This window comes from Choloepus didactylus, chromosome 22 (assembly GCF_015220235.1).
Source record: "Choloepus didactylus isolate mChoDid1 chromosome 22, mChoDid1.pri, whole genome shotgun sequence".
NCBI classification, from domain to species: Eukaryota; Metazoa; Chordata; class Mammalia; order Pilosa; family Megalonychidae; genus Choloepus; species Choloepus didactylus.
In genome coordinates this window covers 10,752,492-10,780,479 of record NC_051328.1, presented here as the reverse complement: position 1 = coordinate 10,780,479, position 27,988 = coordinate 10,752,492, and the positions used below count along the sequence as shown (strand labels likewise).

The window sequence follows — 27,988 nt, the reverse complement described above, 5'->3', positions numbered from 1 at the left end:
GGGGCCTCTCTCTGTGCTCTGCTAACACAGCCAGCAAACACTGCCACTCAGTTGGTGTCTTTATTCTTATTTACTGACATTTCCCATGGGGAATTGTTGAAGGGAAGGGAAGGGAGGGCTGAGCGGGGAGCCATGGCTTAGCTTTCCTCCATCCAGTGGAGGAAGCAAGGGGGTAGGGACACACTAAATAGAGTGAACAAAGCAACCATCGCTGGGTGGGCTGAGATGCACAGAGATGCAGCGACTTCAGACAACCTGAGACCTTTGGTCAGGATATGCAGTTTCAAAGTGGAAAAATAAAAGATCGAACTAAAAGAACAGAGTACATAAAAAAGCAAACTGCCAATGTAGGCAAGTTTCTAAGGCAGCCAGCAGTGAGCAGCCAGGTGTCTGGGACAGCCACCTGGCCACGCCTCTATCCCAGTGCCCCATGCCAGGCCAGGCTGTTGGGCCACCAGTGCCCTCTCGAGACAGTCTCATTTGGCTCTGAGGATGCTGAGAGCCACAGAAAGTGGTGGCAGGAGAAGAGCCTGAAGTGGGGGCAGCACCAGGGCAACCCAAGGCAGGGCTGCATTGAAAATATCAAGGCATCTCTTTGGGGGTGGCTCTTGAGGGCTGGTGGGATCAGAGGAAGCAGGAGCCCCCGGGATGAGTATAGTCAGCACCTTTCCTTGAGCACAGAGCAGGCTGCTTGCCAGAAGCTTAAATTACCCAGGTGGGGATGAGAATGATGATTAACTACAGAGATGAAGGCAGGGCTGCCAGGCCCATCTAGCTCCTTCCCTGGTGCTCAGGGCCGGGTGTGTGGAAGGTGGTAGAGGGGAAGGGCCTGTGGGAGCCAGGGCCAGCTCAGCAGCCCAGCCAGTCAGATTTGATGCTTCCAAACTTCACAATCTTCAGACTTTGGTTCTCCAGCTTCAGGTAATATGCACCCTTAAAGAAGTAGCTGTGACCTAGGACAGAGAAAGGAGAGAGCCTTTGACTACCCCATCCTCAGGCATTCTGGCACACTGAAGGTTCCTAGTTCCTTACTTTGTTTTAATTCTGAATAGGTTGCCAATTTCTGGAAATTTCACAGGGAAAAAAATAGATTTCAGGCTTCTTTTTAAAACAACCAGAGTATCTAACAACCCTGGGCCCATGTTCCTACACGGCAGCAATCAGCAGAAGCTGAGAAGCAACTGCCCCTTGTAAATGAGCCATGTGTTGTCCAGTTTGCCACAGACCTCACCATTCCCGATTGTTGGCCTTGCCTGCTTCACTCATTTGTGATACCTGTCTGGCCCCTACAGGCTTTGGCATTTGTAACTCCTGACAAATACCATCTCATTTACTTCCTTTAAAACCCTCGCTGATAGTAAGTGCTTAATAGAAGTCTGTTCTTGAAGATAATCCTTAATTTAATACCTGATTGTATACTGCTTTTTCTTTCTCTTTGACTTTTCAGCCACTGGAAGTCTGGGCTGTGTGTTCAGCATATGGTAGGGGCTCAACAATTCTTTGTGAAATTTCATCAATTCTTCCTCTAAAATGCCAAACTGGCTCATTTTCAGGCCCCTGGAGAACTCACGGAAGCCTCTTCTGAAGTATGGTCCTTAAACTCCAAATTCTATCCCTCGCTGATACTGTGTATTTTATTCAGCAAGGCAACAGGGTCAAACCAAGTTGCATGGGGATCTTTGCCACATCAGCAACAGAACCTGACAAAGTTTGTCCTGTCTCAAATGGAGATATCCTTCTGCTAACAGGAGATGGTTCAAAGGCCTCCTATGGAATCCAAAAAGGCCTGGATCAAACACCAGAATGACTCCAGGGCTTGAGGCCCACGCTCCTCGACCCTGCCAGGCCTCTTTCGCCCTCCCCCTCCCTGGCTCCAGGCCCGGCAGCTGTGAGGGGCCTTTCTGGGTCTAACTGGCTGGAGACAGGCCGAGTGAGCAGAGGTCAGGGGTCTGGACGTCTTCCCAGCATCAGGCTGAAGGGGCTGGTTTGTTTTCTCGGGACTGCAGCATGCCTCCCCTGCACAATGAGGGTGTGTGTGCTTGCAAAGAGCGGGGCCCTGGCTGGGGGTAGGGAGTCCTAGAAAGCGGAGAGAGGCCCGGGCGGCTCACCATGGCCCTGCAGGTCCACCACGGCATCCAGGTTATCAGGGATGGCGTTCCAGGCATCTGCGATGAGCTTGGGGAAGCCGGGATCCATTTTCTTCTTCACCTCGTTGTATCTGCAAGGAAAGGGGACACGGTGAGCCAGCCAACATGGCAAGGGAGGGCCCTGCTGACACCTCCCAGGTAGCCCTGGGCCACCAGGCCTGGTCCTTCAGCCGGCTCTAGTGGAAAGGACATGGAGTCAGGCCCGCTCTGAACCCTAACTCAGCTCCTTACTAATTAGGTGACTTGGGACAATCACATAAACAGACCTTATAATAACAGCTAACATTTATTGAGTATGTACTATAGGCCAGGCAGTCAGTTAAACACTTCCCATACACTTTCTCATTCAATCTTTACAACAATCCTATGATATAATTATTACAGTAATCCCCATTTTACAGACCCGAGGCTAAAAAAGTGGTAACTCCAACCCAGCCCTGTCTGGCTGCAGGACTGTAACTTACTCTCCAACCCTCAGTTTCACCAGCTCTAAAATGGGGTTGTTGCGTGTATTAAATGGAATAGCACAGGCAGTATCTATACCAGGATCTGGCACTTGGGTACCCGAGAAATGCGACTTTCCTTATGAACCCTGAGACCTGCTACAGTGCAAGAAGCCCTGGACTAGGCTCCTGCCCTGTCACTCTTTCACTGCGTGGCTTGGGCAAACTGTGGCTGCTTCATCTGGCAAGTGGAGATGACAATCCATGTCCTGCTGAACTCCTAAGGGATGGTTGTGTCTGGGACAGGGAGATCCCAGTACCAGGTGGTGTGTGTGAGTCCAAGAGGCCCGTTGGTCACAGGGTGGACCTGCTGCCACCGCAGTCCCAGCTGCAGCCCTCGGGGCTGGTGGTTGTCCTCTGTCCCTCCTTTAATTCAACTAAATACCTTGGCCACCAGTTGGCATGTTCTTCCTGGCTAGCAATGTTGCTTCTATTTTTTTTTTTAATTTTTATAGAAAAGGTAACAATTAACCTCTTAGATGCTAGCTTGATGCATGCAAACATATATAACAATACACAAATTTAAAAATACTTTTTATTCTACATAAAAGCTGTCAAAATTCTGACACATCAAAAATGCAAAATAATGGAATATACTTAAAAAAATCTCTTTTATTAATTTTTGGAGAACTGTTTAAAGGCTGCTGCCATTTTTATTCCTTGGCTTCTCCACGTATACTCTCCAAGCCAGTATTCTACAAATATTTCATGAGCTCCCACTATATACATGTGGATATCACAAGAAACTAGATAAAGTCCTGCCCTCGTGGAGATAATTTTCTAGACAGTTCTGTGTTTCCGTGTTTCTGTCCCATCCCAGCAACAGCCAAGCTTTCCTTGGCAGTGCCTCATAGCTGGCTTGCTTCTCCCCCAAGCCAGCTGTATCATCACAACTGTGGACTCCAGGATCAGCCTCCCCATGGGCTCCTTCCCACAGGGGTCCTTCCTCGCAGCCCATCACCCTACAAAAGCCTTCCTTAGGCCTAGCTGCATCATAAGACTTTTCTTGCTTCCTCTTGACCAGGGTCACCAAACTCAAGATCCCCAGCTCAAAATCCCAGCACTCCCATCCACGTCACCTCCACTGACCCTTCAAACTATGTTCCCTAGAGTTAGTGGTGGCTCAGAGGTATGTACCCAGGACGGAACTTGCCCTTATTTCTTTCTCATTCTACCCCAGAAGATGGGGAAAGCAGGAATCAACCCCATTTGATAGGTGAGGAAACTGAGGATCAGAGAAGTGAAGAAGCAATTTGCTTAGCAGTTCTTTTCCTCTAGGAAGAACACAGAGCATCATGGCATCAGAAGGTGCTGGCTCTGAAGGGACCCCCTCTCTCCACTGTCCCCACAGTCTCCTCTGACAGTGCTTCCCACTTGCTGGGTCTCCCATAAGCCCCTAAACTCTGCAGCTGCAGGGATACAATGTAGAGGTGTTAAGGAAACAAGACATTTGCACCCCAGTTTGGCCACTTGTGTATCCTTGAGCCAGTTACTAAATCACTTCAGCCTCAGTTTCCACACCTGGAAAATGGTGCTAATAACAGTATTTACCTTAAATGAGAAATATGGGTAAAGTGGTGCATGGCCTCAGGCCTGGAAAGTGGGACAGGCCTACTCTGTGAGAACCACTATCATTTTATTCTAATATGTTTTATTTCCATTTTCCTCAATCGACCGTAAGATCTGTGAGGGAAGGCAGTGACTGTTTCTTGACCACTGCCTCCCCAGCACATAGCTAAGAGCCTGGCATATAGGAGACGCTGAATCTTATTTGTGGGCTTAGGGGAAGTTTCCAGAAGCTGGGGCTGAGCCCTCCCTGGTGTGAGCTAGGGGATGCCCCAGGCTGGAGGCAGCTGCTCATCCTCCATCATTCGGGGGTGCTCTCTCCTTCTCCAACAAGGAGGCCTCAGGGGCTCCTATGGACCCCACATTTGGACCAGTGTCTCCAGCTTGTTAACCAGCCCTCCTGGGAGAGCTCTGCCTCCGCTGGAAATCTGGCCCAGAGCCTGTGATATGCAGAGAGGCCCTTCAATCCCACACCTTTTAAGGGACTCACTGGGCTTCCTCAGCCATGTCCCCCAGCTTTGGGAGGTGGGCTTATTGCAGAAAGGAGACTGGGAGGCAGATAAGTCTGCCTGGAAGCCTAAGAGAGTGTCATGTTCAACAGCCTCTGTGTCATGTCCACACATGGACATGTGTGTTACTGTATGTTTACATCTTAGGGGGCAGGAAGGTGATTATACAAGTCCTCCCAACATGAGGATTCAACGATGCTAGGGTTTTCTGGTTCTGTGCTTCTGGGGATCTCACAGAGTACCTACGATATTGGAACGCCATCTGTAGTATGTGTATGTGCTGGAGTGTTCCGGAGCCTGTGGGTGGAAAGTCTGCTCTGTGGTTTCCTGGCTGGCTGTTTTCTTTCTTGAGACTTGAGATAGCAAATCAGCTTAAGTTGCTAAGCATCTTAGCAATATGTCTGGAATTCCACGCTGACACAGGCAGGCCTGGGACATAAACAGCTTCTGAATGCAGGGCAGCGAGGGTGGGGTGGGGTGAGGAGGGAAAGGGGGAGAAGAGGGAGGACTTGGGAAGGAGGCGGCATTCTTTCTGGGATGGCAGACAAAGGCCTGAGAGAGTGCCCTGTAAGTAGTTCCTCTTACCGCAGGGCCCAGACGCAGTGACAGCCACCGAAGGAATGTGGGGACACTAGGAGGGAAGGGGATTTGAAGGCACCACCAAAAGCTGTTCTGCACCTGCTACCCCTTCCTCACTGACCAAATGACCCTGAGAGGGGCACTGGGTTGGAGGACAGGAGATGCAGTTATAATTCTAGTTCTGTGACCAGCAGTCAACTTAGACAAGTCATTTAACTTCTTTAGATCTTAGTTTCCTCATTTGGAAAAATGTAAAAATTATAATCAAATGCCTGAGATTTGGGTTGCCTCTCAGTGACCATTCCTAGATATTGGGCTTTCTGAGCCCTTAGCCTTGACCATGGCCTCTTAGAATGTAACCCTTCTTTTTAGATGACCTGGAGCAGAGAGCTACCTGCTTTCAAACTGCCTCCCGCCAGTCTGTGCCCATGGCCACCGGGCCTGTTGTGGAGGTGCCAGAGGGTACCTGCTGCTTCCAAGAGGAAGCTCCTCTTGGCTCCTCTGGGCTGCTGTGGCAGCTGTCTCTCAGTCTTCTTCAAATTTTACTCTCTGCCATCCCTGCCTCTATACGCCATCTCTTGGGCCCCTACTATCTCAGGTGTCCATTGTTTGGTATAGGGAGGGACAGTATGTTCTCTGGGAGTCAAAGTGTGAGAATTTGAATCCCAAAATGCCACTACCTGCTGTGTGACTTTAAGCTAGTTACTTAACCTCTCTGATCCCAAGTGTCCTCATCTGTGAAATGGAAATACTACTCCTATTCAGAATACCCACTTCATATAGCACTTGCAATTGTGCCTGGCACACAGTATCAATAGTAACAGCTATTATCTTTATTTTGATTATCCCCTTCTTTAGTGAGTCACCCCAAACTGTAAGACTCCAGACTAGACAGACACGGGCCCAATCAAAAGAGTTCTGAGAAGGGAGAGGAGTTCTGACCAGAATTGTACCAGTAACATGTACAATTTTTTGGTGACTTCTCAGAGGGGCTGCAGCCCTGAAAGATTGGAGGTCAGAGGTGGGGGCATCCATGGCCCACTGACCTCCAAACTTTACCTAGGAGACATGAGGCTGCAGCATGACTTTCCTGTCTATCTCTGCACAGCTGGTTGTTCTGCTATCCTACCCACTGCCCTCCCTTACCTCCAGAACTTGTCTCCAGCAAAGATGTATGTCTTCTTGTTCTTGCTCCAGTTAAAGGCGGCATCCACTCGTTGAACATCGGGGGGTAGCCCCAGGCTGGTCAGTGGCTTAGGGTACCCTCGCTCCAGGGTGCTGGCTGAATAAACCCAGTACTCATTCCCTGGGGAGGAAGCAAAGGGTGCATTGGTGACGGGCACTGAAATCCACCAGGCCAACCTATTCCTCCCATCATCTGTTTGCCAGTGGACCCCCCTGAGGCCGCTCTCCACAGAGACACAGGTTCCTGCATACATTCAGGGGACTGGGTTCAGTGCCCAGATCTAGGCTCCCCGATGTAGTTTTACAAGTTGGTTGTGGAAGATGCCTGGTCAGGGAGGCAAGTGGGAGATGAGAGCCAGCCCTAGCTCTGCTCCCAGGCCATATACCCTGGGTGCCATGACTGCGAGCAAGAGGCACTTTTTCTAATTTGCACAAGGTGCCCAGCAGGCTAGCAGCTCCCCGGGCCAGGAATCAAGATCACCATGGGATGGAGGAGATGGAGAGCAGGCTGGGTGGGACGAGGTGTATCTACAGCCTTGGCTGAGCCTTCAGCTCCCCTGGGAAGCCTTCCTTGTGCCCCCATCTCAAACCAGGTAGGAACCCCCTCAGTTGTCATCCACCAGAGCCCTTCTCTCCCTCTCTCATGATAGCCTAGTCGTCTGTCTCTCCCACTAGTTTGTGGGCCCCATCAGGGCTGGCACGGGTTAGGGTCTGAAATAAATGAGGAATCAGCAGTGTGCCCCACATTTCAGCCATATGCACACTACCTTGATAATTTTTACCACATCTGGATACTCCTTATATTATTTCCCTAAAATTGTGCTTTCAATAAATTCATTTCAAAATCTTTAAAAATACATTGATTTTAAAATTTTTAAATGAAAACAAATCAATTTTTTAAAAATGTAACCAAAATTGTTGCTTGCCAAGGGCTCTGGCATTAGCAAAGTATCAGAATCACACTTGTACCAAAATGAGGTTCTTTTTTCTGGACAAGGAATCATAAGGATTCCTTTTCAATTAAAAAGGAAAAGAAATGTTCACTATGTGGGTCAGTATTATTTGATGCTGGGTCTCTGAATCAGTCTCCCAGAAGAATTCATGCTTTGGGGCATAGTGGCTGAACAAATGTATCCATAAAGGAGAGAGAGCACCCACAGGTGCTGAGGAAAATGGTTTGGGAAAGGGAGTGGGTCCAGGCCCCTTGGGAGCCCCAGTGCAGAGCTCCTTCCCACACACCTGCAAAGAACACAGCCTTCTCCTCCTGCGGGGCCTCGTACACAGCGTCGATCTTTTGTGGGAGCTCAGGCCAGAATGTGGCCACTAGCAGGGGCCCCATAGGCTTGTCACGCGGTGTCACTGTCCGCCAAATGAACCTGGAGGTGGGGAAGGGGGTGCAGGAAATCACACTTCAGTCATTCTGCAGCTCTAACCACACGTGACTCCCCAAGCCCATCCAGAAACATCCCAGCCAACATTCCCTGGGAATAGAAGGCAAGATCAAAGGGAGGTTGGAGAAGGACTAGAGAAAAGGCAGAGTCACCCTCCGCAAGACGCCAGGGCTAAGAGGCAACCCCCTTACTCCCCACCTCACCTCCCACCTCCTCCAGGAAGCCTTCCTTGACTCCCTCTGTCCAAACTGTGCTCTCCCTCCTTTGAGCCTCTCAAAATCATCGAGTCTGCAATAGCAGTTTTTGTGGTTTTTTTAAAAATATGTCTTATCTTGTCTACTACATTAGAAGCTGCAGGGGCTGATGACACCCAAAACCATTTCCTGAATTGAAAGGAAAATAATTCATACATTTTGGCAAGAGTAAGAGCTGTTATTTATTGAGGGCTGATTAATGCCAAGCATTCAATAGGCTTTGTAGCATTTAATCCTCACATCACAAGACAATATGCACTCTTGGAGGTCTACTCAGCATCCATTTCCACCATCGTCCTTTCTCACGGAACTCCCAGATTTATGATCCATCCTTCCCTCTGGTAACCCCAATGTCCCTTCTAAGAGTAGATCCTGATTACTCTAAGCCACTGGCTCTCAAAGTGAGGTCAGTGGACTAGCAGCACCAGTATCACCTGGGAACTCATTAAAAATGCAAATTCCCTGGTCCCACCCAACACCTACAGGAACAGACTACCTGGGGCTAGGACCCAGCAATCTGTATTTTAACAAGCCTTCCAGATGATTCTAATGCATGCTTTAGTTTGAAAACCACTTGTCTAAGCCAATCAGAGGTTAGCATTCCCCAGCAACTGTTACTGATGCAGTAGTTGTCACATGATTTATGTTGGCACAATCAGATAGAAGACAAAATTGTATTTCATATTCGGCTGAAGTCAGTCTCCCCCCACCACACACCCACCCACCGACACATTTTCCCCACTTTCTCTCTCCCTATCTCTCTCTCTCCGCCTCACCATCTCCCTCTCCCTCCCTCACCCCCCTTCTCCCTCCTTTATCATCTCCCTGTACTGTTGGACATGGGCAGGGCAGTATCCCCAAATGCTACTCGCAGCCATTTTGTGACCATGAGGGCATGCAGCCTTGGGATAAAGTCAATGCAGAGGACAGCAACAGAGAAAGCATTATTAACCGTCCTCCTGCACTTGGAGGCAGCCCTACCCCTGGACTTCCCACCAGGTAAGAGCAATTTTTCTCCATTTTGTTTAAGCTGGTTTGAGTTGGGTTTTCTGTTACTTGCAGCCAAAACATCCTGATCCAGAAAGGCATCAAAATCTTTATTTAGCAACCAGGGCTCAGAGAAGTTAAGGTAGTACCAGGATTCAAATCCAGGTCTGACTAGAAAGTCTGAGTTTAGTCATCCTGTAATACTGCCCTTCTTGTCCTCCACCCCCACCCCCCAAGAACCTGGCACCAATTTTTGCACATGGCTTGTGCTTAAATATGTGCTGATGAATTTATCGAGTCTGTTAAACACTTAACAACTTCATTTTGAAAGAAAGTGTGATGTTGCTGGCCAGGGATGGCCTGGGCTCCGGCCTTTCCCAGGTGCATGTGTCTCAGCTCTGCGTGTGGGGTCAGGGCTTCCCTACTAAGAAGTGCTCCAGGTCACTGTCAGTTCTGAAATTCAGAATATGCCTGACTTATTCTCTGTGATGTTGCTGGAGAGTGGGGCCCCCTGCCTCACCCCCTCCCCAGCCCTATCATGGGCAGCTGTGGGGCAGCACAGGTATCTATCTAACACTACCTGTTTCGAGCATTCGGGGCCTGATGGTACCTGACTTCTCATGATACCCGAGCGGATCTCTGCATTCTTGCCATCTCTCCTTCCGCCTACAAACACAGCGAAGGGCAGGGCATCTGAACCCCAGAGCAGAGGAGGCCCTTCACAAGTTCGTGGAACACCTTCCAGCCTCATGAAGAGCTCTGTTACTCCTGGGCAAAGCCAGGAACTTTCACATGTCTAGGCCTCTGCTCTTGCAGATCCCTCCACCTCTAACACTGGCCCACCCTGTCACCCACTGCCATCCTCCAAAGTCTTACTTCTCCATGGAAGACCCAGTCAAAGCTCCTTGATCTGTGAAGTCTTCCTTGCCTTGCTGGTCAACAATCACTCCTCCCCAAGTGCCCGCAGAAGCATTTTGCTAATGCCTCTGCAACCACATTTCTTTCACTCTGCCATGAGTTCTCTGTCTCTGTTTCCCAAACCAGGCTGGGGATGCTCAAATTTTAATGCACATTAGAATCATCTGGGGAATTTGCTAAAATGTGGATTCCTGGGACCCCTCCCCAGAGATTCCAGGGGTGGGGGGACAGAAACCGTAATTTTAACACTCACCTTCCAGGTGGGCCTGGTGTAAGGGGCCCATGGATGTTTCTTTAAGAAACAAGGATCTGGATATTAAGCAGCCACCCTGCCTCCAGGCAATGTTCCAAGCACTAAACCTAACTGATTCTCACAACAGCCCCATAAGATAGGTTTGACTATTCGCCAAATTTTATACATGAGGAAACTGTGGTACAACGGAGATAAATAAGTAACTTGCCTGCGGTCACTATGCAACTAGTAGGAAGGAGGTCCAGGATTCTAACCAGATGATCTGACTCCATAGCCTATGCTCTTAACTACTGCACGTTACAAATGGATAGATGGGTATATAGATGGATGATGGATGGATGTATGATGGATGGATAGATGGTATATAGATGGGTAGATGGACTCTTTAATGCAGTCCCAGATACTGCATACCATCCTCCAGTACTAGTTGAATTGGTTTCCAAGGTGGATAGGGCAGCACGGGAGTCTCAGATTTTGGTCAACTGAATGGTCACCATATTTCTCTACCCTGTGGTTACTTGCTCCCCATACCTGTGGCAATCTGGCCATTTGACGTCAAAGTCATTTCAGGAAAAGTCTCTACTAGACTGGAGTATTGTTTCCAATTCTTCACTCCAACCCTATTTTAGAATTATGCATCCATGTGCATTGCCCTGTGACTTAGAAGTAATACTGCTCAGTAGGCACTGAGCTTGGCCACGTGATTTGCTTTAGACAGTGGAATATTAGACATGATGTGAGGGGAGCTTTTAAATGTGCGTATGTGGTTTGACTTGGCCTCTTGCCCTTCTACCATCTGCAAGGTGCAGCCACTAACCCAGGAGAGTGAGTGACATGCTGAGCAGACTTGAACCCAAATTGCAACCTGAAGCCAAGATGCCCTAGTAGCCCCACAGACTATGAGAGAGCAAAAGAAACGCTTGGTGTTGTAAGCCACCGGGATTTGGAGGTTGTTGGAGCCATAGCAAAATCTCTCTCATACAAGGCATTCTAAGAAGCCCCAGTGGGGTGGTCAGCAAGGGAAGAGGGCACAGGAGTAATGGAGAAGGGGCAGAGGGCAAAGAAGGCAGGAGGCGAGCTCCCGCACTCACCGGTCCTTGAAGAAGAAGATCTCCCCGCGGATCTGCGCGATGCCATCAAAGACAATGTCTTGTTTGCAGATCTCGGGAGTGACGGGTCCCAGGGTGGGGGTGGGTCCAGTGCCAGTGCCAGTGTCAGGGGAGCCCCCTGGGGGAGGACACCTGGCCTCAGAATCTCCCCAGCTCCAGGAGACCTCCCCACCAGGCTGAACACCCAGGGCTGCCCACCCAACCTGCTCAAGGTCACCAGAAACCGTATCCTGGCCTTAGTGTAAGCACAGGTAAGGCAGGGAGATGCTGCCTGGACTGGGGGAAAGGACAGGAAAGGGAAACCAGAACCCCACGGCACTTAGCACTTTACAAAACACCCTACAAACACCCACAACACCCAGAGCTTTCCTCTATCCCTGGAAGGTCGGTGTCCTCGTTACTCCCATCTTACAGATGAGCAAGCTGAGGCCTGGAGAGGTTCTGTGACTTGCCCAAGAATCCAAACCCAAAGCTCAGGTTTCTAAGCCTACAAGACAGTTGGAGCAGACAGAGGCCATTTGCCTTTCCAGCACTGGGAGTGTGGCACTTCCTCAAGGACTATTCTTTTACCCCCCACAATAACCAGCCACATTTTCGAGATGAGGAAACTGGATTCAGAGAGGTGAAGGCTCGTTCAGTCTCTTGCAGTAGTTAGTGGTGGGGGCAGCACTCAATCCTGGAGCCTCTAGCACCACATCTCAGATTTTTTCCCACGTCCCACGTTCCCTGAGCTCCAAGCCCCACTTTCTCTATTTTGGCCTGGTCCAAATTCCACTAATATCATCCACCAATATCATTATATATTTAATTTTTTAATGGACCTGCTTTTTAAACTCTAGCCTCATTGCAAGCATAAATCTGGGTTCAAGGTTCCATTTAAATGGTTTTCATTACACAATGAAATAAAGGCATAATTATGAAAACTAGAAACTTTCACCTGTGTATCATGAAATCATCTTCATAATCAAGGATGGTCATGGACATGCTGGAAAATTTTGTCCCCTACTTCGCTAACTCTCTTGGATTCCAGACCCGACTGGGTCACTTAAATCTGTGTCACTTTGGGCCAGAAAGATTACCTTTCCCAGGCCTCAGTTTACTTCCCTGAACAAAGGAGAATCTGTTTCTGCCCTGCCCGCCTCATGGCATGGCTCTGGAGGGCCCTGGAGGCCACGGATACCCGTGTTGTTTGAAAAGGAGAGGGACCATCGTCTGAGGGATGCTGCTGAGTCCCCGAGTGCCCCTGACCAGGCAGTGCTCCTGCCTCCTGGATTCATGAGGCCTCACCAGCTCCCACCCTCGGAGCCGCTGCCCCAGGCCACCTCCACAGATCCCTGCCCAGGATCTCCCAAGCTGAAGTTTACCGTAGAGCTCTTGAATGCCCTTGACGTCATCGTGGGACAGGCGGAAGTTCTTGGTGTAGGTGTAAATGGGCGCCATCAGGGCTCCAGGGTCCTGTGAGTGCTCCAGCCCCATGGCGTGGCCAAACTCGTGGGCTGCCACGAGGAACAGGCTGTACCCTGTGGTCCACCAGAAGGTGGGAGGAAAGATGGGAGAGAGAGTCAGGACACGGCCCTGAGGGAGACTTTTGAGGACATCCCCATTGTGGGGCTGACAACCTGGAAATGGCAGGTCATTTCCCTTCTCCCGGGAATTCTGGGGTTAACAGACTATGACTACTGCTTGCAAGTGGGATAAGCCAAAGGCAACCAGGGTGGGCTTCACATGTGCTATAAAGAAGAGGACAGATGGCATCTGCAAATCCTCTGTGTAAAGCCCCATGGGTTAAAATTCATGCTTCCTGGCATTTTGTGCTTCTCTATAAGGCAAAGGGCAAAGCCTGCTCCTTAGAGCCTACAAAGAGGTAAGAGAGTGGGAATAAGCTAGCCACATGGGACCACCCTTTCTGCTCCAGGGAAAGCCGTGAAAAGCAACCCCACTTGTAGCAGCTGCCCAGGCTCAGCACAGATAGCAAGCAAAGCCTCGGTCATGCCCCATCACCAGGTGAGCCATGTCAGCTCTGGAGCCTTAAACCATTCAGGCTGATGGAGAATCCCAACGCAGGTAGAAGGCCTGGTCAGTGCAGGTAAAATCAGGCTATGCCCCAGCACGGCATTTAATGTAGAATAAGATAAACCTTGGCCAGCTCTGTCAGTTGGCATTCTGCAAGGTACATCTCACTGCCAGTGAGAGGACTAAAAAAAGTGCAGAGGGGAGGCCGACCTAATCCTGGCAGACGTTAGACCAGCCCCCTTCACCTGCCATCTTGGGCCATCAGGGAGCTTTAAGCCAAATGACCTGAGTCCTGCAAAATCGAGTGGACATGATGGCACCAGCGCCCTGCTCATTGCACTGACCACAAAGAGCTGTCACAGGCTCTCTTCTGTGACACTGTCACTGTCTCCTACCAGCCTGTGAGTCCAGGAGGGCAGACAGCTGGTCCAGCCAGCTGTGTCCTCAGCAGCCAGTACTTATAAGGACCAGCTGTTTAGGGACTTGGCAAAGATGGTGCTGATGGGGCAGAGAGAGGGCTGCGGGAAAGGGGCGCTTGCACTGGGCTTGCAGCAAAGATAAGACCACTCCTTTCTCCCTCTTTCTCTGGCCCCTGAAGGGCCCCTGCTACATCTTAGTGAGGGAGGGAGTACAAAAGTCCACCACCTTCCCGCCTGGCCTGCAGAGAACCTGCCCAAGCTCCTGGGAAGGCCTCTCTTTAGTGGAGTGGGGATGTCTTGTGGGAGAATCATCTCTCTGGGGCTGGGTAACTTATGCCCAGAATTCAGACATTTTTTGGGCAGAAACAGGCATGCCTGGAGGAATGGTAGAGGTAGAAGGGCTTTGGGGGTGCTTTGTGGTTTGGGAAGAGCATATCTCCTCATGGGGGGCTGGTTTCCACCCAGAAAAGGGATGCTGAGTGAGGATGGGTTCTTCTTTCAAAGGTGGTGTGCTATTTTGAATGTATTATGTCCCCCCAAATGCCATTATCTTTGATGTAATCTTGTGTGGGCAGACCTATTAGTGTTGATTAGATTGTAATTCTATTGATTGAGTGTTTCCATGGAGATGTGACTCAATCAACTGCTGTCAAGACCTTGATTGGATAATTTCCATGGAGGTGTGGCCCTGCCCATTCAGTGTGGACCTTGATTAGCTTACTAGGGCACTATATAAGCTCAGACAGAAGCAGCAAGCTTGCTACAGCCAAGAGGGACACTTTGAAGAATGCACAGGAGCTGAGAGAGGAGCTGCAGCTGAGATAGTTTGAAGATGGCTGTTGAAAGCAGACTTTTGCTCTGGAGAAGCCAAGAGAGGAGAAACACCCCAAGAGCAACTAAGAGTGACATTTTTGAGGAACTGCAGCCTACAGAGGAACATCCTGGGAGAAAGGCATTTAGAAACCAGAACTACAGAGCAGATGCCAGCCACGTGTCTTCCCAGCTAACAGAGGTTTTCCAGACACCACTGGCCACCTTCCAGTAAAGGTTCCTGATTGCTGATGCATTACCTTGGACACTTTATGGCCTTAAGACTGTAACTGTGTAACCAAATAAACCCCCTTTTATAAAAGCCAATCCTTCTCTGGTGTTTTGCATTCCAGCAGCATTAGCAAACTTGAACAGGCTATGTCTCTGCCTGAGCAGGTAACCTGTCTCCTAAGGGATGAGCAGTGTCTGCTCAGGTGGGCAAGTCTGAGGGTTGTGGGATGGATAGTGTACCCGCCAGGGCTGGGCAAGGCCTCCACCAGGATAGGTGGGTCTGTTCTCAGGCTGGCTCTGACCAGGTAGGTGGGGGTGGGGGTGGTGGTGATGGAGGCAGTGTGTCTGCTCAGGTAGGTGGAAGGGGGTGCAGTGTCTCTGCCCATGTAGTTGGGGTGGGGGTATCTGTGCCCAGGTAGTTGGTGGGGGTGGCAGCAGTCTCCCTGCCTAGGGGAGCAGGGGGTTGGGGTGGCGTCTCTGTCCAGATAAGTGGTGGGGGGTGGGTGTCACTGCCCAATGGCCAGGGCCTGTACCTTGGTCCGGACAGAAGCCCCACTTGCGGTCGTCGTCGTAGTTGGCCGTGGTCGCGCACCACATTTTTCCATCACCGCGGCCTGCACTGGTGCAGCTCTCGTGCTTGTTGCCCAGGAAGGTGAAGGGGAAGATGCAGGGGGCACCTTCCGAGTTCCCGCCGACAGTCGACATGGCTGTGGGTGGGGATCATGGGTCAGGGGGCAGCGAGGGGCCCTGACCACCACGAGGGTGCTGACTTAACTAAGTCACTCTCGCTGAGCACTCGTCAACTGCTTTATGCACATCTAACCTACCCCCCAACAAACCTGGGCAGTGGAGACCAAGGTTATCCCTGGTTCATGGATGGGGGACCTGGAGCTCAGAGAGAGAGAGTGCTGGGAAGTCTCAGACCTGGGCTTCAAACCCAGGCAGCCGGATGCCAGGGCTAGAATTAATGAGCCTCCTATGGATGGGGGTAGAGGAGCCAGAAGCAAAGGGAGCTGGGCAGAGCAGACGGTGCCAACACACTCCCCTAGATGGTGAGTTCCTGCAGGCAGGGTCCTGTGGGATCAACCTCTGTGCCTTCTGCACAAAGCAAGCACTCAGTAAATCCATGCTGGAGGGAGAGAAGGGGGGGGAGAAGGAAGAAGAGAGGGAGGGAGGAGAAGGAAGGAGACAGGGAGAGAGGGAGGGAGGAGAAGGAAAAAGAGGGAGGGAGGGAGAGAGGAGGAGAAGAAAGGAGAGAGGAGGGAAGGAGGAGTCCTTAATGAAAACCAGACAAAGGTAGAGATGCAGAGTGGAACAGAGAAAGGCAAGGGAAGACTGATTGCAAGGCCTGAGGGAGAGAGAGAGAACTGATCGTCAGGGAGGCTATGGGTCAGGCAGAGGGGGCCCTGGGTGGGCCTGACATTCAAGCGCTGCCAGTTCAGCTGAAGTGGTTGTTGACACCTGATGTCTGCCTGGATTTCGGCGCCCATGCAGTATCAGCTATCAAGTGTCCCGGCTGGCACCCTGTCCTGGGGGAAAGGAGACTGGGGGGCAGTGCTCCTGTGGGTTTCCAGTGGGAGGGCAGAGTGCTGGGGCATGAGGGGCAGGGGACAGTGGCAGCGACACCCACCAGTCTCAGGACAGAAGCCGTACTTCTTGTCGCGGTCGTAGTCCTCAGTGGTGCCGCACCAGCGGTAGCCATCCGTGCGTCCCTCGGTGGTGCAGCTGTTGTAGGATGTGCCCTGGAAGCGGAATGGGAACTTGCAGGGCTGTCCGTCGGCGTTGCCACCCATGGTGAACAGGGCTGGGGGTGGGAGACAGGGGAGGGCGCGTGAGAGAGAGAGCTCCCACCTGGCAGTGCGCGTGCACCTGCGCGGGCGTAGAGCTGGCTGGCCGCCCACCTGCTGGATCGCACCAGTGAGGCGGGAGAGTTCTCTACATTTTAATAACCGTCTGTACTGGTTGGTAAGTAGCTGCTTCTCTGAGCTCCTGGAGTGCACCACCACCTCCTTGGTCAACCCCATCCCTCCCCTGGGACATTCTGGACACCCAGCAACAAAACGGTCAACACCCGGCACACAGCAGAGCACCTCCGGGACCCTGCCCCAGCCCAAGGTGGATGCCCTCACCCCACACCATATGATGGCTAAATGCATCACCCATGGTTCACAGGGCGGGGAGAACCTCTCCATTTGCTCTCTAGGGAAACTGAGTGTGCCAGTTTGAATGTATTATGTCCTCTAAATGCCATTATCTTTGATGTAATCTTGTGTGGGCAGACCTAGCAGTGTTAATTAGATTGTAATTCTTTGACTGTTTCCATGGAGATGCGCCCCACCCAACTGTGGGTGATGACTCTGATTGGATAATTTCCATGGAGGTGTTGGCCGGCCCATTGGGTGGGTCTGAGTTAAATTACTGGCACACTATATAAGATCAGACACAAGGAGCAAGCTTGCTACAGCCAAGAGGGACACTTTGAAGAAAGCACAGGAGCTGCAGATGAGAGACAGTTTGAAAACGGCCTTTGAAAGCAGACTCTTGCTCCGGAGAAGCTGAGAGAGGACAAATATCCCAAGTGCAACTAAGAGTGACATTTTTGAGGAACTGCAGCCTAGAGAGGAACGTCCTGGGACAAAGCCATTTTGAAACCAGAACTTTGGAGCAGATGCCAGCCACATGCCTTCCCAGCTAACAGAGGTTTTCCTGACACCAATAGCCATCCTCCAGTGAAGGTACCTGATTGTTGATGCATTACCTTGGACACTTTATGGTCTTAAGACTGCAACTGTGTAACCAAATAAACCCCCTTTTATAAAAGCCAATCCATCTCTGGTGTTTTCCATTCCGGCAGCATTAGCAAACTAGAACACTGAGGCTTTGAGAAAGCTGGTTCTGGAACTGCTCATGGTCGCCTTAAGGGAAGCACTGGATAAGGTTTGCAAGAGCAAACTACCAAATGCACCAATCTCAGTCTCTCACTTGCTCTGTCACACACACATGCACACTCACACACAAACATACACAGAAATCTTCCCCTCCTTTCAACTCCAGGCCCCTCCTGGATGGCCCTGCTGTGGTCCCTGCAGGAGGGAGAGGAGGAGAGTGGGAGGGAGAGAGGGGGAGGCGTTTCTGGGAACTTCTTAAAACACACTCCAGGCTCCTACTCTGATCTCCCTAAGATAGGAGCCAGAATTGAAGAGTTTGGGGGAGAGGGTGGGGATTCAGTCTGGGCTGGTCTGTCTTGGGTTCCCCCCCATCCTGGGTCCCCTCATCCACCCCAGAATTACAAAATGGTGTGTCTCTGGAACTGCCAACTAGCAAAACCACAAGTGCGTAACAAGGACCATCTGCGCACAGCAGTGCCAGCAGTGACCTCATCAGCCCCCATTAACTCCACCACGGCCAGAATGGAGCCCACTGCCTGGCCCCCCATCTCAGGATGCGGGCTCAGGACAGGGGGTCCCTGATCCTTGCTGCTCTCCCATCCCCAACCAAGAGACCTTCTCCTGCAATGCCAGAGACAATGGGAAGAGGCAAAATGGAGCCCGAGGCCTCAGTGGCCTCAGAGTGGGGACAGGAAAAGTGTTAACTTGGCCTGAGTTCAACTCCCCTCAGAGTAGGGACAGTAAAAGTATTAACTTGGCCTGAGTCCAGCCCCCACCTCTGACCTCCCATCAGCTGCATTTCACCACCCAGGAAGTCCCTATCTCCCCTCAGATCCTGCCCCCAACATGGATGGCGAGAAGCAAACACTGACGCAGCAGTCAGGCGGGACTGAGTAACGAGGACCTCTGCCCCAAGCACAGAACACGTGCATGTTGTGCGTACTTGTGCCTGGCTAAAGACCAAGTCGATGCTGGCCAATGTCCAATGCAGGGAAAAACCTTTCCCAAACTTATGAATTACAGCCAGTTTCCACTTCTATTATTAAGGCAGTCTGTTTCAGTCAGAGGGGGTGACACACGGAAGGGTTAACTCCACCTGGATCCCTACTGGGAAATGCAAGATACGTAAAATATTTTTATTTTAAAAATTCTGACTTGTATTAGAATTCTGGGGCTTGTACTTAATACAAGGCTTAGCATTGATAATAAAAGTGTAAACAGGGACACAATTGATTGATTATTTGTATCTTTCCTTTTTCCAAGATGGTTGGTGCTTAGTGTTTAGTCATAATGGGGTCAGATTCACATCTACTTAAAATTATAGCCAAAAAGAAGGCATACATAAGCTAAAGAGTCTGTATGGGAAGAAAGAAGTATTTATCTTTTTTTTTTTTTTTGCATTTTCTACATTTTTCCAAATTTTCTGGGCTCTCAACCTCTAAGATTGTCAAATATGATGGCTTGATGAGTATGAAATTATACATACTGCCTCTTTTTCACATTTTCCTCCCTGTATGACTTCGAAATTTTATGTCTCAAGCATTGACAAACACACATGCACACAAATATTGAGTCAGGCCTACTGCCTTGTAGAAGGACAGATGTGGAGGGACAGAAAGACAGACAGAGACCAGAAGAGGCAGACGGGCTAACCCCATGCATAGGCATACACTTACACACACAGACATACTCACACACACTCACGCAACATATATTCTCACACATGCAAACTCTCATGCTCACACTTATGCAAACACACCCCCCCACACACACTGGCATACTCACCCACTCGCTCATTAGCAGAGGCGGCACCAGGCCCAGGACAGTAGTAATAGCTGAATTTTGTCAGGTGGGAATCCCCATGCCAGGCTGAGTGCCAGCTCCAGTCCCTGAGTCCTGTCCCCCAACCCCACCGTGGGCATTTTGTCCCTCCCCAGCCTCTCCTCAAGCCCTTGAACCCCAGTCCTGGCTGGGGCGGAGAGTGGTTTTTGAGAGAAACACAGGGCCTTTACCAGTTCCAAGTTCATTCTAAGGGATGTAAGAAATGAATTAGTCCATCAAATGTGATTTCATGATTATTGCTAATGGTGAAACCTAAAAAAACAGTGAATGGATCTGATGAAAATAGGAAGTAAATAATTGTGCAAGTGAGAGGGGCACCACGAGGGCTCAAATTGGGGAGGCAGCTGGGGGGACGCTGGCTGACTGGCTGCCAGGCCTGGGGCATGTGGAGGGCCGGGGGGCAGCGTGGAGCCTGGGGAGGCTGGAGGCAGTGGAGGGGGGTGGGGAAGCATCGACAAAGCGGGCACTCACCTTCATGGGGGCAGAAGCCGTACTTGCCATCCTTGTCAAAGTTGTAGCTGGTGGCGCACCAGAGGAAGCCGTCGCTGCGGCCCGTGTCAGTGCAGCTGTTATACTCCTTGCCATTGAACAGGAAGGGGAACTTGCAGTACTCCCCATCGGCGTTCCCATACTTCACGCGGACCACTGGGGGTGACGCAGGGGGTGGAGGGTGAGTGGCCCGGAGCATGGCGGGTGGACCTCTCTGGGTCTTTTTTTGGAGATCAGGACTCTGACTCACCCTGGCATGTGACCCTCTCTCCCACTCCCATCTCCTGGGTCCCATCAGAGCAGAGGGATGCCCAGGGTTGCCAGGGAAACCATAGCCCTTGTTGCTAGGTGACAGGGAGCATGCAGAGGATGGGAGAGGAGGCTTGGGGCAGACGGGTGGTTGTTTTCTTACCTTGCCCTTCTCCCAGGGTCCACAGCTCATCGTCGTCAAAGTGGGAGTCTCCCCCAACGCCGAGGCCTGGGGCAAAGGCGTGAGCCAGGAGCCCGTCCTTGCCGTCAAAGGGGTACCCGTCCCCATGCTCTGAAACACACGTCCGGTGTCAGCTTCTAGCTGCCCTGGCTGGGCCTCGAGACCCAACCATACCCCAATCCACGGCTGGAGCCTTTCAGCTCATCTAGCACCTGTCCCCTTGGGGTTCCCCAGGACTGGGAACAGACGGAGTCATAGAGATTTGCTGACTTGACTGTTACCATCTCATGGCCCCCAGTGCCTCTACCACCTACTCGCATGGTTTACACTGCCACCCATGTCCACTTTACCTACTCACATGCCCACATTGCCACACCAATGGGCTCACTACTCACTTTCATGTCTACCTCGTCTTCAGTGTCCATACCATCATGTATCTTCATGTCTACACTGCCCTCCTGACCATGTCACCTACCTCACCATACTACCACTAACATCTATACCACCACCCCTCAAGCCTACTTTGGCACTGAGATCCATACCACCCACCCATGTGTCTACATTGTTTCCTGTGCCCGTGCAACTCACTCTCATCTCTAAATTGCTCACAACCTCTCTCCCACCTGCCTACATGCCTGCACTACCACCAGGGTTCATGCCAACCCACACGGTGGCCCCTACCCGTTTCTATTTCACTTACTCTCACGTCTACACTGCCCCAATGTATCTGTCCCACACTCATAGCTACCATTCCTCGGTGTCTCTCAGTGTTACCCAATAGAGATTTCTATGATGAGGAAAATGTTCTTTGTGCTATCCGATTCAATGGCCACTAGCCTCGTGTGACTACAGAGCACTCCAGATGTGGCTAGTGACCAAAGAACTGAATTTTAAATTTTATTTAATTTTAATTAATTGAATTCTAAATTTAAATAGCCACAATTACCTAATTGTCGCCACCTTGGGAAGTGCAGTCAGGCCACTTACTTGCAGGTTTACATGATCTCCATGGCATACACCATCTGCCCTCACATCGCCACAACTCTCCAGGGTCAGCCCCCATGTCCTTAACTGACACATCCAGTCTCTGTGCGGCCTCCAGCTACACTGCTACTCTCCTCTCTGAGCTGCCCTCAGTATCCATAATTCCCCCAATAGTCCCAATTGCCCCTGATGTCCTGCTGTCCTCTCTTTTGCCTACCCCAGCGGCCAAAGTTGATCATGATGTCAGCCTCTCCATCGTGGATGCGGGAAAACCGCAGTGGTGTCACGTCACTCCAGACTTGGAAGGCTCGAGCGAAGGCATCATCCACCGTCTCAGGGTCCAGATCAGGCGTGTAGCCAATGATCCTGGGGGTGGCAGAAATGCTCGTGAGTGTGTACATGCATATGTGGATGTGCAAGAGTGGGTGTGTGTGTATGCATGTGCATGTGAGTGTGCAAAAGTGTAAGTATGCACACACCAGTGTGTGCATGCATGCAAGCATGCATGGGTGTGTAGGATTGTGTGCATGTGAATGTGTATACTTGTGTGCAAGTGTGTGCATGCACATGCAAGTATGCAGGTGTGTGCATTTGTGTGTGTGCATGTGCAGGTACAGGTGTGTGCATGTCAAGCAGAGCTTACTGTGAGACCAGCCCTCCCAATGTCTGAAGCCTCTTGAAGTCCCAGACCAGCCAACATATCCAAGCCCTATTCCAGGAGTTTCATTCCTCCCTACTCCAGGCTGGTGGGGGGCACACAGTTAGTGTCTGATAGGATCCAGAGCAGGGATCTCTCCCTTGGAATCCAGCATCAGCCATACAGAGCAAAGCTCTCAATCTGGGAGGGTCTCCCAAGCCCAATTAGCAACCAGTCATTGGGTTGCTTCTGCCCCATCCCCCACTGACCTCATCTAATAGTAAAAATGACTAAGATTTGCACTACTCTTGCTATATGCCAGACACTGAGCAAAGCCCTTTTTATATGCAATCTAGCTGATTTCCCCAGCAACCCTGTGAGGAGCCCCATGTTGTAGATGGAAAAGCCAAAGCTCCGAGCATTGGAAGGCAAGCCCCGCCCCCCACTCCCCCACCCTTCCACCCCTCCACCCTGTGCCCCACAGCCATTAGATGCGGGACTTTCTGATCAGCATCAGTGTTCCTAAGAACATTGTATGGGAACCATTAAGACACCAAGCCTCACAAAAGATACCAGAGTGTGGAGAAGGTAAGGCCCAGAAGGAGACTCAGGGCTCCCCGGCCCCCCAGCCCCATGGTCCCCCGGCCCCCCAGCCCTGGTGTAGTGTCCCTGCCTCCCCAAGCCCGGCCTCAGCACCTGTACGAAATCTGATTCTTGTCCCACTTGGGCTTGCGGGGGAAGAAGTTGTAGTTGGCCACGTCGGGGTTGCCGCAGCGCGGCTTCCGCATGGTCTCAACGGTGTTCTGGTCAAGTTCGCCCGTCTGGGGCAGCCCGAAGAACTTCTGCATCTTCTTCAGCGTGTCCTTCAGCACAAACAGGTTGCAGCTCTCCTTGGGGCAGCCGTAGTAGGTGTTCAGGTATTGCTAGGAGATATGAGTACCCCGAGGAGGGCAGCCACATCAGGACGGTATAGCATTGGCCATGGCAGGCTGCAGGAACCGTCCCCAGTCCAGCCCCGCAGCCCAGACAGGAGGCAGTCTGGGGGCCCAGGAGCCCTGCTGGCAGTCAGAAAGCCTGTGCTCCAAAACCAGCTGTCACCCTCCAGCTGAGTGACACATCAGCCGTAGGCAGCATGGCTACCACTTGTTAGGGGCTTACAATATGCCCAGGCAATGATGTCAGCATGTCTTAAGTCATTTAATGCTCACAACAACTCCATAAGGTAAATATGATTACTAGCCCCACCATACGAAAAAAGAAATGAATGCACAGAAAGGTTAAAAAACTTGCCTAAAATCACACAGCTCACAGATGGCAGAGCTGGATTTAAGCCCAAGTAATCTGTTTCCAGGGCCAAATTCTTTGGAACTGCAACATGCTACCACCTTGTTTTACCTCCGTCATCTCATTCAATCCACCCAACAGCTGGTGACATACGGATTATTTTCCTCCCTTTTCTTATAAGGGGATTCAAGGGTTATGTGCAAGGGTTCTGGCAGCAGACAGACCTGGGTTCAAATCTAGATCTGACATTTCCAAAAAAACCAACCAACCAACCAAACAAAAAAAACCACCACGGTTCTCTGCAGCTGGCTCTGCCCAACAGAGGCTCAAACCAAACAGACCCCTACAGAGGTTCCCGGACCAGCCAACTCATTTATTCAGCAAATAATTTACCTTAAAATTAGTTTTACTTAAAAATTTCTAAAATTTACCATTGTTCTATATCCACCAAGCAACACCTCTCCCGTCCCCCTCCCCTGGTAACCTCAAATCTATGTCACTACGAATTTGCTATTTCTAGGTATTTCATAGCAGTGAAATCACATAGTATTTGTCCTTATGTGCCTTTGTTTTTCCACTCAGTACAATGTTTTTGAGGTCAATCCGTGTTGCACCGTGTCACAAATACTTTTTTGACACCTACTATGTGTGAGTCCCAGGTTAGTGCTGGGATAAACTGGTGAACAAGACAAATAATGTTTCTGGTCTCTAGGGTTCAAAGCCCAGTGTGGGGAAGCTGACGTGGATCACAGACAAATGCAAAAATTATATATATGATAAGTATGTGGCAATGGTGAAAAGGCCCCAAGACCTTATGATGGCTCCCTTACCCCACTGTTTAGGGGGCTGAGGGTAATTAGGAAGGCTTCCCTGAAGACCTGAAGAGTCATATCTGAAAAATGGCATTTTTGCTAGTAAAATTAGGGGAAGTGGAGGGCATATTAATAATTATAATACTAATAATATTACCACTGATAATTATATAACAACGGCTAATGCTTATGGAGTGCTTGCCATATGCCAGGTAGCTTCTCAGGGTCTAAGACAACCTCTCTAATGCTGAGACAGGTAACATTATTAGCCCCAGTTTGCAGATGAAGAAACCGAGACTCAGAGATGTGAAATCACTTGCCCAAGCTCGCTAGGCCGGTTGCTTGGCTCACACTTGGATCTGAAGCCAGACTGTGGAAGTCCAGAGCCCCCCTTCCTAAGCACCCCACTGAATTGCCTCTGGGCAGCATCGACCTGCATATGCTTTAGAAGATGTGGGGGCCCAGGGAGCTTGTCATTGCTCCAAAGTTCCACCCTTACCCCCAACCAACAGCCACAGCATTATGGGGCCAACTCTAAGCCCCTGAAGAAAGGCAACTCCCTAAGAATGTAAAGATGTCTCCCAGCTTATCTAGGCATGGGGGCCAGGAGCCTTGATGCTTTAAATGGAGGTGTCACATCCTGAGAAAGAGTTCCAGGGTGACCAGAGGGCGTGGGAGTCCTGTCCTGGGCAGGATGGGGACCAGGTTGGATGGAGGAGAGCAGCTTCCTAGGGTGGCTGAAGCAAAAAGGGGGCAGAGGTACTGTGAACTGGAAGGAGCCCTTCCACTTGGAGAGGCTCCAGGAGCGGGCGGAGGTGCTTACAGGGCCAAAAGGGGAGTGCGCTAACCCCCAGCCCGGCTTATGCAACGCTGCGGCCAGGGTGTCCCCTGAGTCAGGCGCCGGCGCTCAAAGAAAACAGCATCTGAGCCGAGGCGGGCCGAGAAGGAGGGCTCGCTGGCCGCTCTCCGACCCCAGCGGGGCTCAGTCCGCCCCCGCCCCACGCGCCAGGGGCCCTCCTGCGCCCTTCTGCTCCTCCCTCCACCCGTCCCCCGACCCTTTGGAGAAGTTCGAGGAAACTCCGCGGCTCAGAGGTGCAACCTTTGACCCTCCCGGCCAACTTGTCCACCCAGCCAAGGGAAAAAGATGCATTCCCCGCTCTCCTCCAGACCCAGTTATTTGCCAAACAGTCCCCGGGAGCTATTGCCCAAAGCCCCTCTCCAGATGTGCGCCAGAGGTTCCCAGACATCTGCCAGGCCTCGCTTTGCCCAGAGCTCCCATACTTACGCGTGCCAAAGTTTTCCCAGATTGTGTGCCAAAGAACCTCTTTGCCAGCGTCCTTCAGGGGCACAAAAGCTCCTCCCCAATTGCAAAAGAGACCCCGTTAGCTGTTTGCCAAAGGCCTATCAACATGCTTGCCAAAGGCCCTGCTAGCCACCTCCCAAGATGCGTCCAAAAGTTGTTTACAAAGTCCGCTCCCCTTGCCAAAGCTCCCAGATGTTTGACAATGTCCCGGTTATTTGCAAAAGGGGCCCTTTCCAGCAGTTTGCCAAAGCACTCACACCAACCCCCCCACATCGGCTTTGTTTCTCCGTCCCCAGTTGTGTCCTTAATGTTGCCAAGTTGTTTACCAAAGACCTCCTCTATTTACCGAAGTACCCCCCCCTCATTTGCAATAGATCTCTCCATCAGTATGCCAAAGATCTTGCAGTCTGTTTACTGAAGCCCCACCACCACCCCGCCGCGTGCCCACTGCGCCCCCTCCCATCCTCCACCTCAGAAGTCTGTTTAAACTTGGCGTGCTGAAGCCAATGTGGCAACTCACCACAGCCAGCTCTTTGTCCGTTTTGGGGGCGACGTCGCCGGGGAACTTGATGATGGGCGACGGCGCTGCGGCGGCGCGGCCCAACAGGCAGCCCAGGAGGCAGAGCACCCGTAGGGGACCGGCGAGCGCGCCCCAGGCCACTCCCGCCTCCATCATTGCGCTCGTGGGCTCCGCGCGTCGCCCGGGGGCCGATGGCTCGCTGCGCGTGGCCGCGTCGCCGCCTGCCTGGCGCCTGCTCCGCCGCGCAGCGCTGCGCTCCGAGGGCCGGTTTGGCTCCGTCGGCTCCGCTCCGCCCGGCTCAGAGGCGCATGGTCCGGCCCCCGCTCCCCAGCCCGCACCACCGCCGCCGCCTGTTCTCGCAGGTCCTGGCAATCCCTTTGTATGTTTAAAGCCCCAGATGCGCAGCCTCCAGCCACAGCCGGAGGAAGTCTGGATGCAGCGGAAACAAGGGAGGGCGGCCGCCAGATGTAGCCGGCTGGCCTGGGAGGGAGCTGGCAGCGCGTAGTGGGGGCGGGGGGCGCTTTGGAACCCGCCCTTCTCCTCCTCCTCCTCTTTTTCTCCACCTCCTTTACCCGCCGCCAGCTACCCTAGGCCTCTGAGTCCATCATCAGTGCGCAGACTCCCTATATCCGCTACCCACCCCACCCCCGACCACCCCACCTACCCCCCCCCCCAAAAAAAAAATCGGGACTCACTGTCTGGGGATCGCTGCACGGAAACATCTAGCGGGGCAACATTAGACCCTTGAGTTCCTGAGGTTGGAGAGCAGTGGTTCTTGGGGGCACCTAGCAGTCCAGGATGCTCCCCGGGATGATGGGTCAGGGATGGGAGAGAGGGTCAGAAGCAAAGATAGATGGTCAGTGTTCTCTCTTCTTTCTTTCTTCCCACTTTCCTTCCTTCTTTCTGCAAGTATTTAAACATTTACTTTGCCCAGGCGTAGCTCTAGATGCCAGACACACTCGGGGGAACACAGCACTCATGGCCCCTGTCCAGAGAGGGCCCCCCTCTTCTCAAGAAAGACTGACAAGTAAGCAAGTGATAAGAAGCTGTGATGGGGGACTTGGGAGGGTTATGGCATCACCTGGCCATTAGCTCTAAACTAGTGTAGCAGTCAGGGAAGTCTTCCTGGAAGAAGAAGTCTTCCTGAGCTGAGAACTGAAGGGCTGAAGGAGGGACTGTTGGGAGAGGGGATGTTTCAGCCAGTCTAGAAAACAACAAAGGCAAAGACCCTGAGATGAAAGACGGAAAGATGCACTGGGGAAGGAAGCCCCTGGATGTGACAATGGTGGGGTGTGGTGCAGGATGACAAGATGGGGCTGGAGGGGTCAGCGGGGACCAGCTCGAGGAGCAAAGACATGGGGCTGAAAGGGTCGGCAGCACTGAGCCTGCGGAGAGCCTTGGTGGTCACTGGGATGGGTCTGGCCTTTATCTTAAGGGCCGGAAAAGCCTCTGCAGCTTGGGTCTCAGTGGGCTTCGGTCAAGTTTGGCTTGTCTGGCAGCTTGTGTGCTGCTGGGCTGCCAGGAGTCAGTCTTAAAGGAGCCTCTTGGAAGGGATCTCGCCCCGCAGGAGGGACCTGGCCCATCAGCCTGAACCAGTGAGAAGCCTTGGCTTTTGCGGGAGGGTGAATCTGAGGTCATGGGGGTCAGGCTGGGGTGGGGTAGGGATTGCCTCCTGGCCCAGCCCCATTTGGCTCATGTCCATATCCTGTGGAGAGCTGGAGAGCCAAGTTGGATTGCTGAGAGCTGGGACGGAAAATGGAAAAAGTTGTCTCATTAAAGCAGTGGTTGTACACGCGTGGCCTGTGGGCTGAATCCAGCCAGATTGGCATTTTGAAACTTGGGAAATGTCATGTAAAAATCTGACTTTCTGGTTTTCTTTAAAAAAATTCACAATGATCTGGCAAGACTGGGTGCCAATTTCCGCA

General features: G+C 51.6%; 1 protein-coding gene across 1 annotated transcript; it reads right to left on the bottom strand.

Annotated features, from left to right (window-relative positions):
- Window positions 1–41: 41 nt before the first annotated feature.
- On the bottom strand, window positions 42–26,534 carry MMP2 (matrix metallopeptidase 2). Its single transcript, XM_037816434.1, has 13 exons — window positions 26,064–26,534; window positions 22,841–23,067; window positions 21,725–21,873; window positions 20,506–20,634; window positions 20,076–20,249; window positions 16,505–16,678; window positions 15,408–15,581; window positions 12,766–12,921; window positions 11,384–11,519; window positions 7,729–7,865; window positions 6,451–6,610; window positions 2,109–2,218; window positions 42–953 (listed from the first exon to the last, which is right to left on the bottom strand). Exons 1-13 carry the CDS (start codon window positions 26,217–26,219, stop codon window positions 850–852), a joined length of 1,986 nt encoding a protein of 661 aa, XP_037672362.1. The 5' UTR covers window positions 26,220–26,534; the 3' UTR covers window positions 42–849.
- Window positions 26,535–27,988: the final 1,454 nt, after the last annotated feature.

Bases quoted from the DNA above. Each gene is read 5' to 3' on its own strand.
- MMP2 (XM_037816434.1), bottom strand. From the start codon at position 26,219: ATGATGGAGGCGGGAGTGGCCTGGGGCGCGCTCGCCGGTCCCCTACGG. The intron at 20,635-21,724 runs GTAGGCAAAAGA...CGTGTGTTTCAG, and splicing joins GATCAACTTTGGCCGCTGGG to AGCATGGGGACGGGTACCCC. The intron at 16,679-20,075 runs GTGAGTGCCCGC...TCCCACCCCCAG, and splicing joins CGGCTTCTGCCCCCATGAAG to CCCTGTTCACCATGGGTGGC.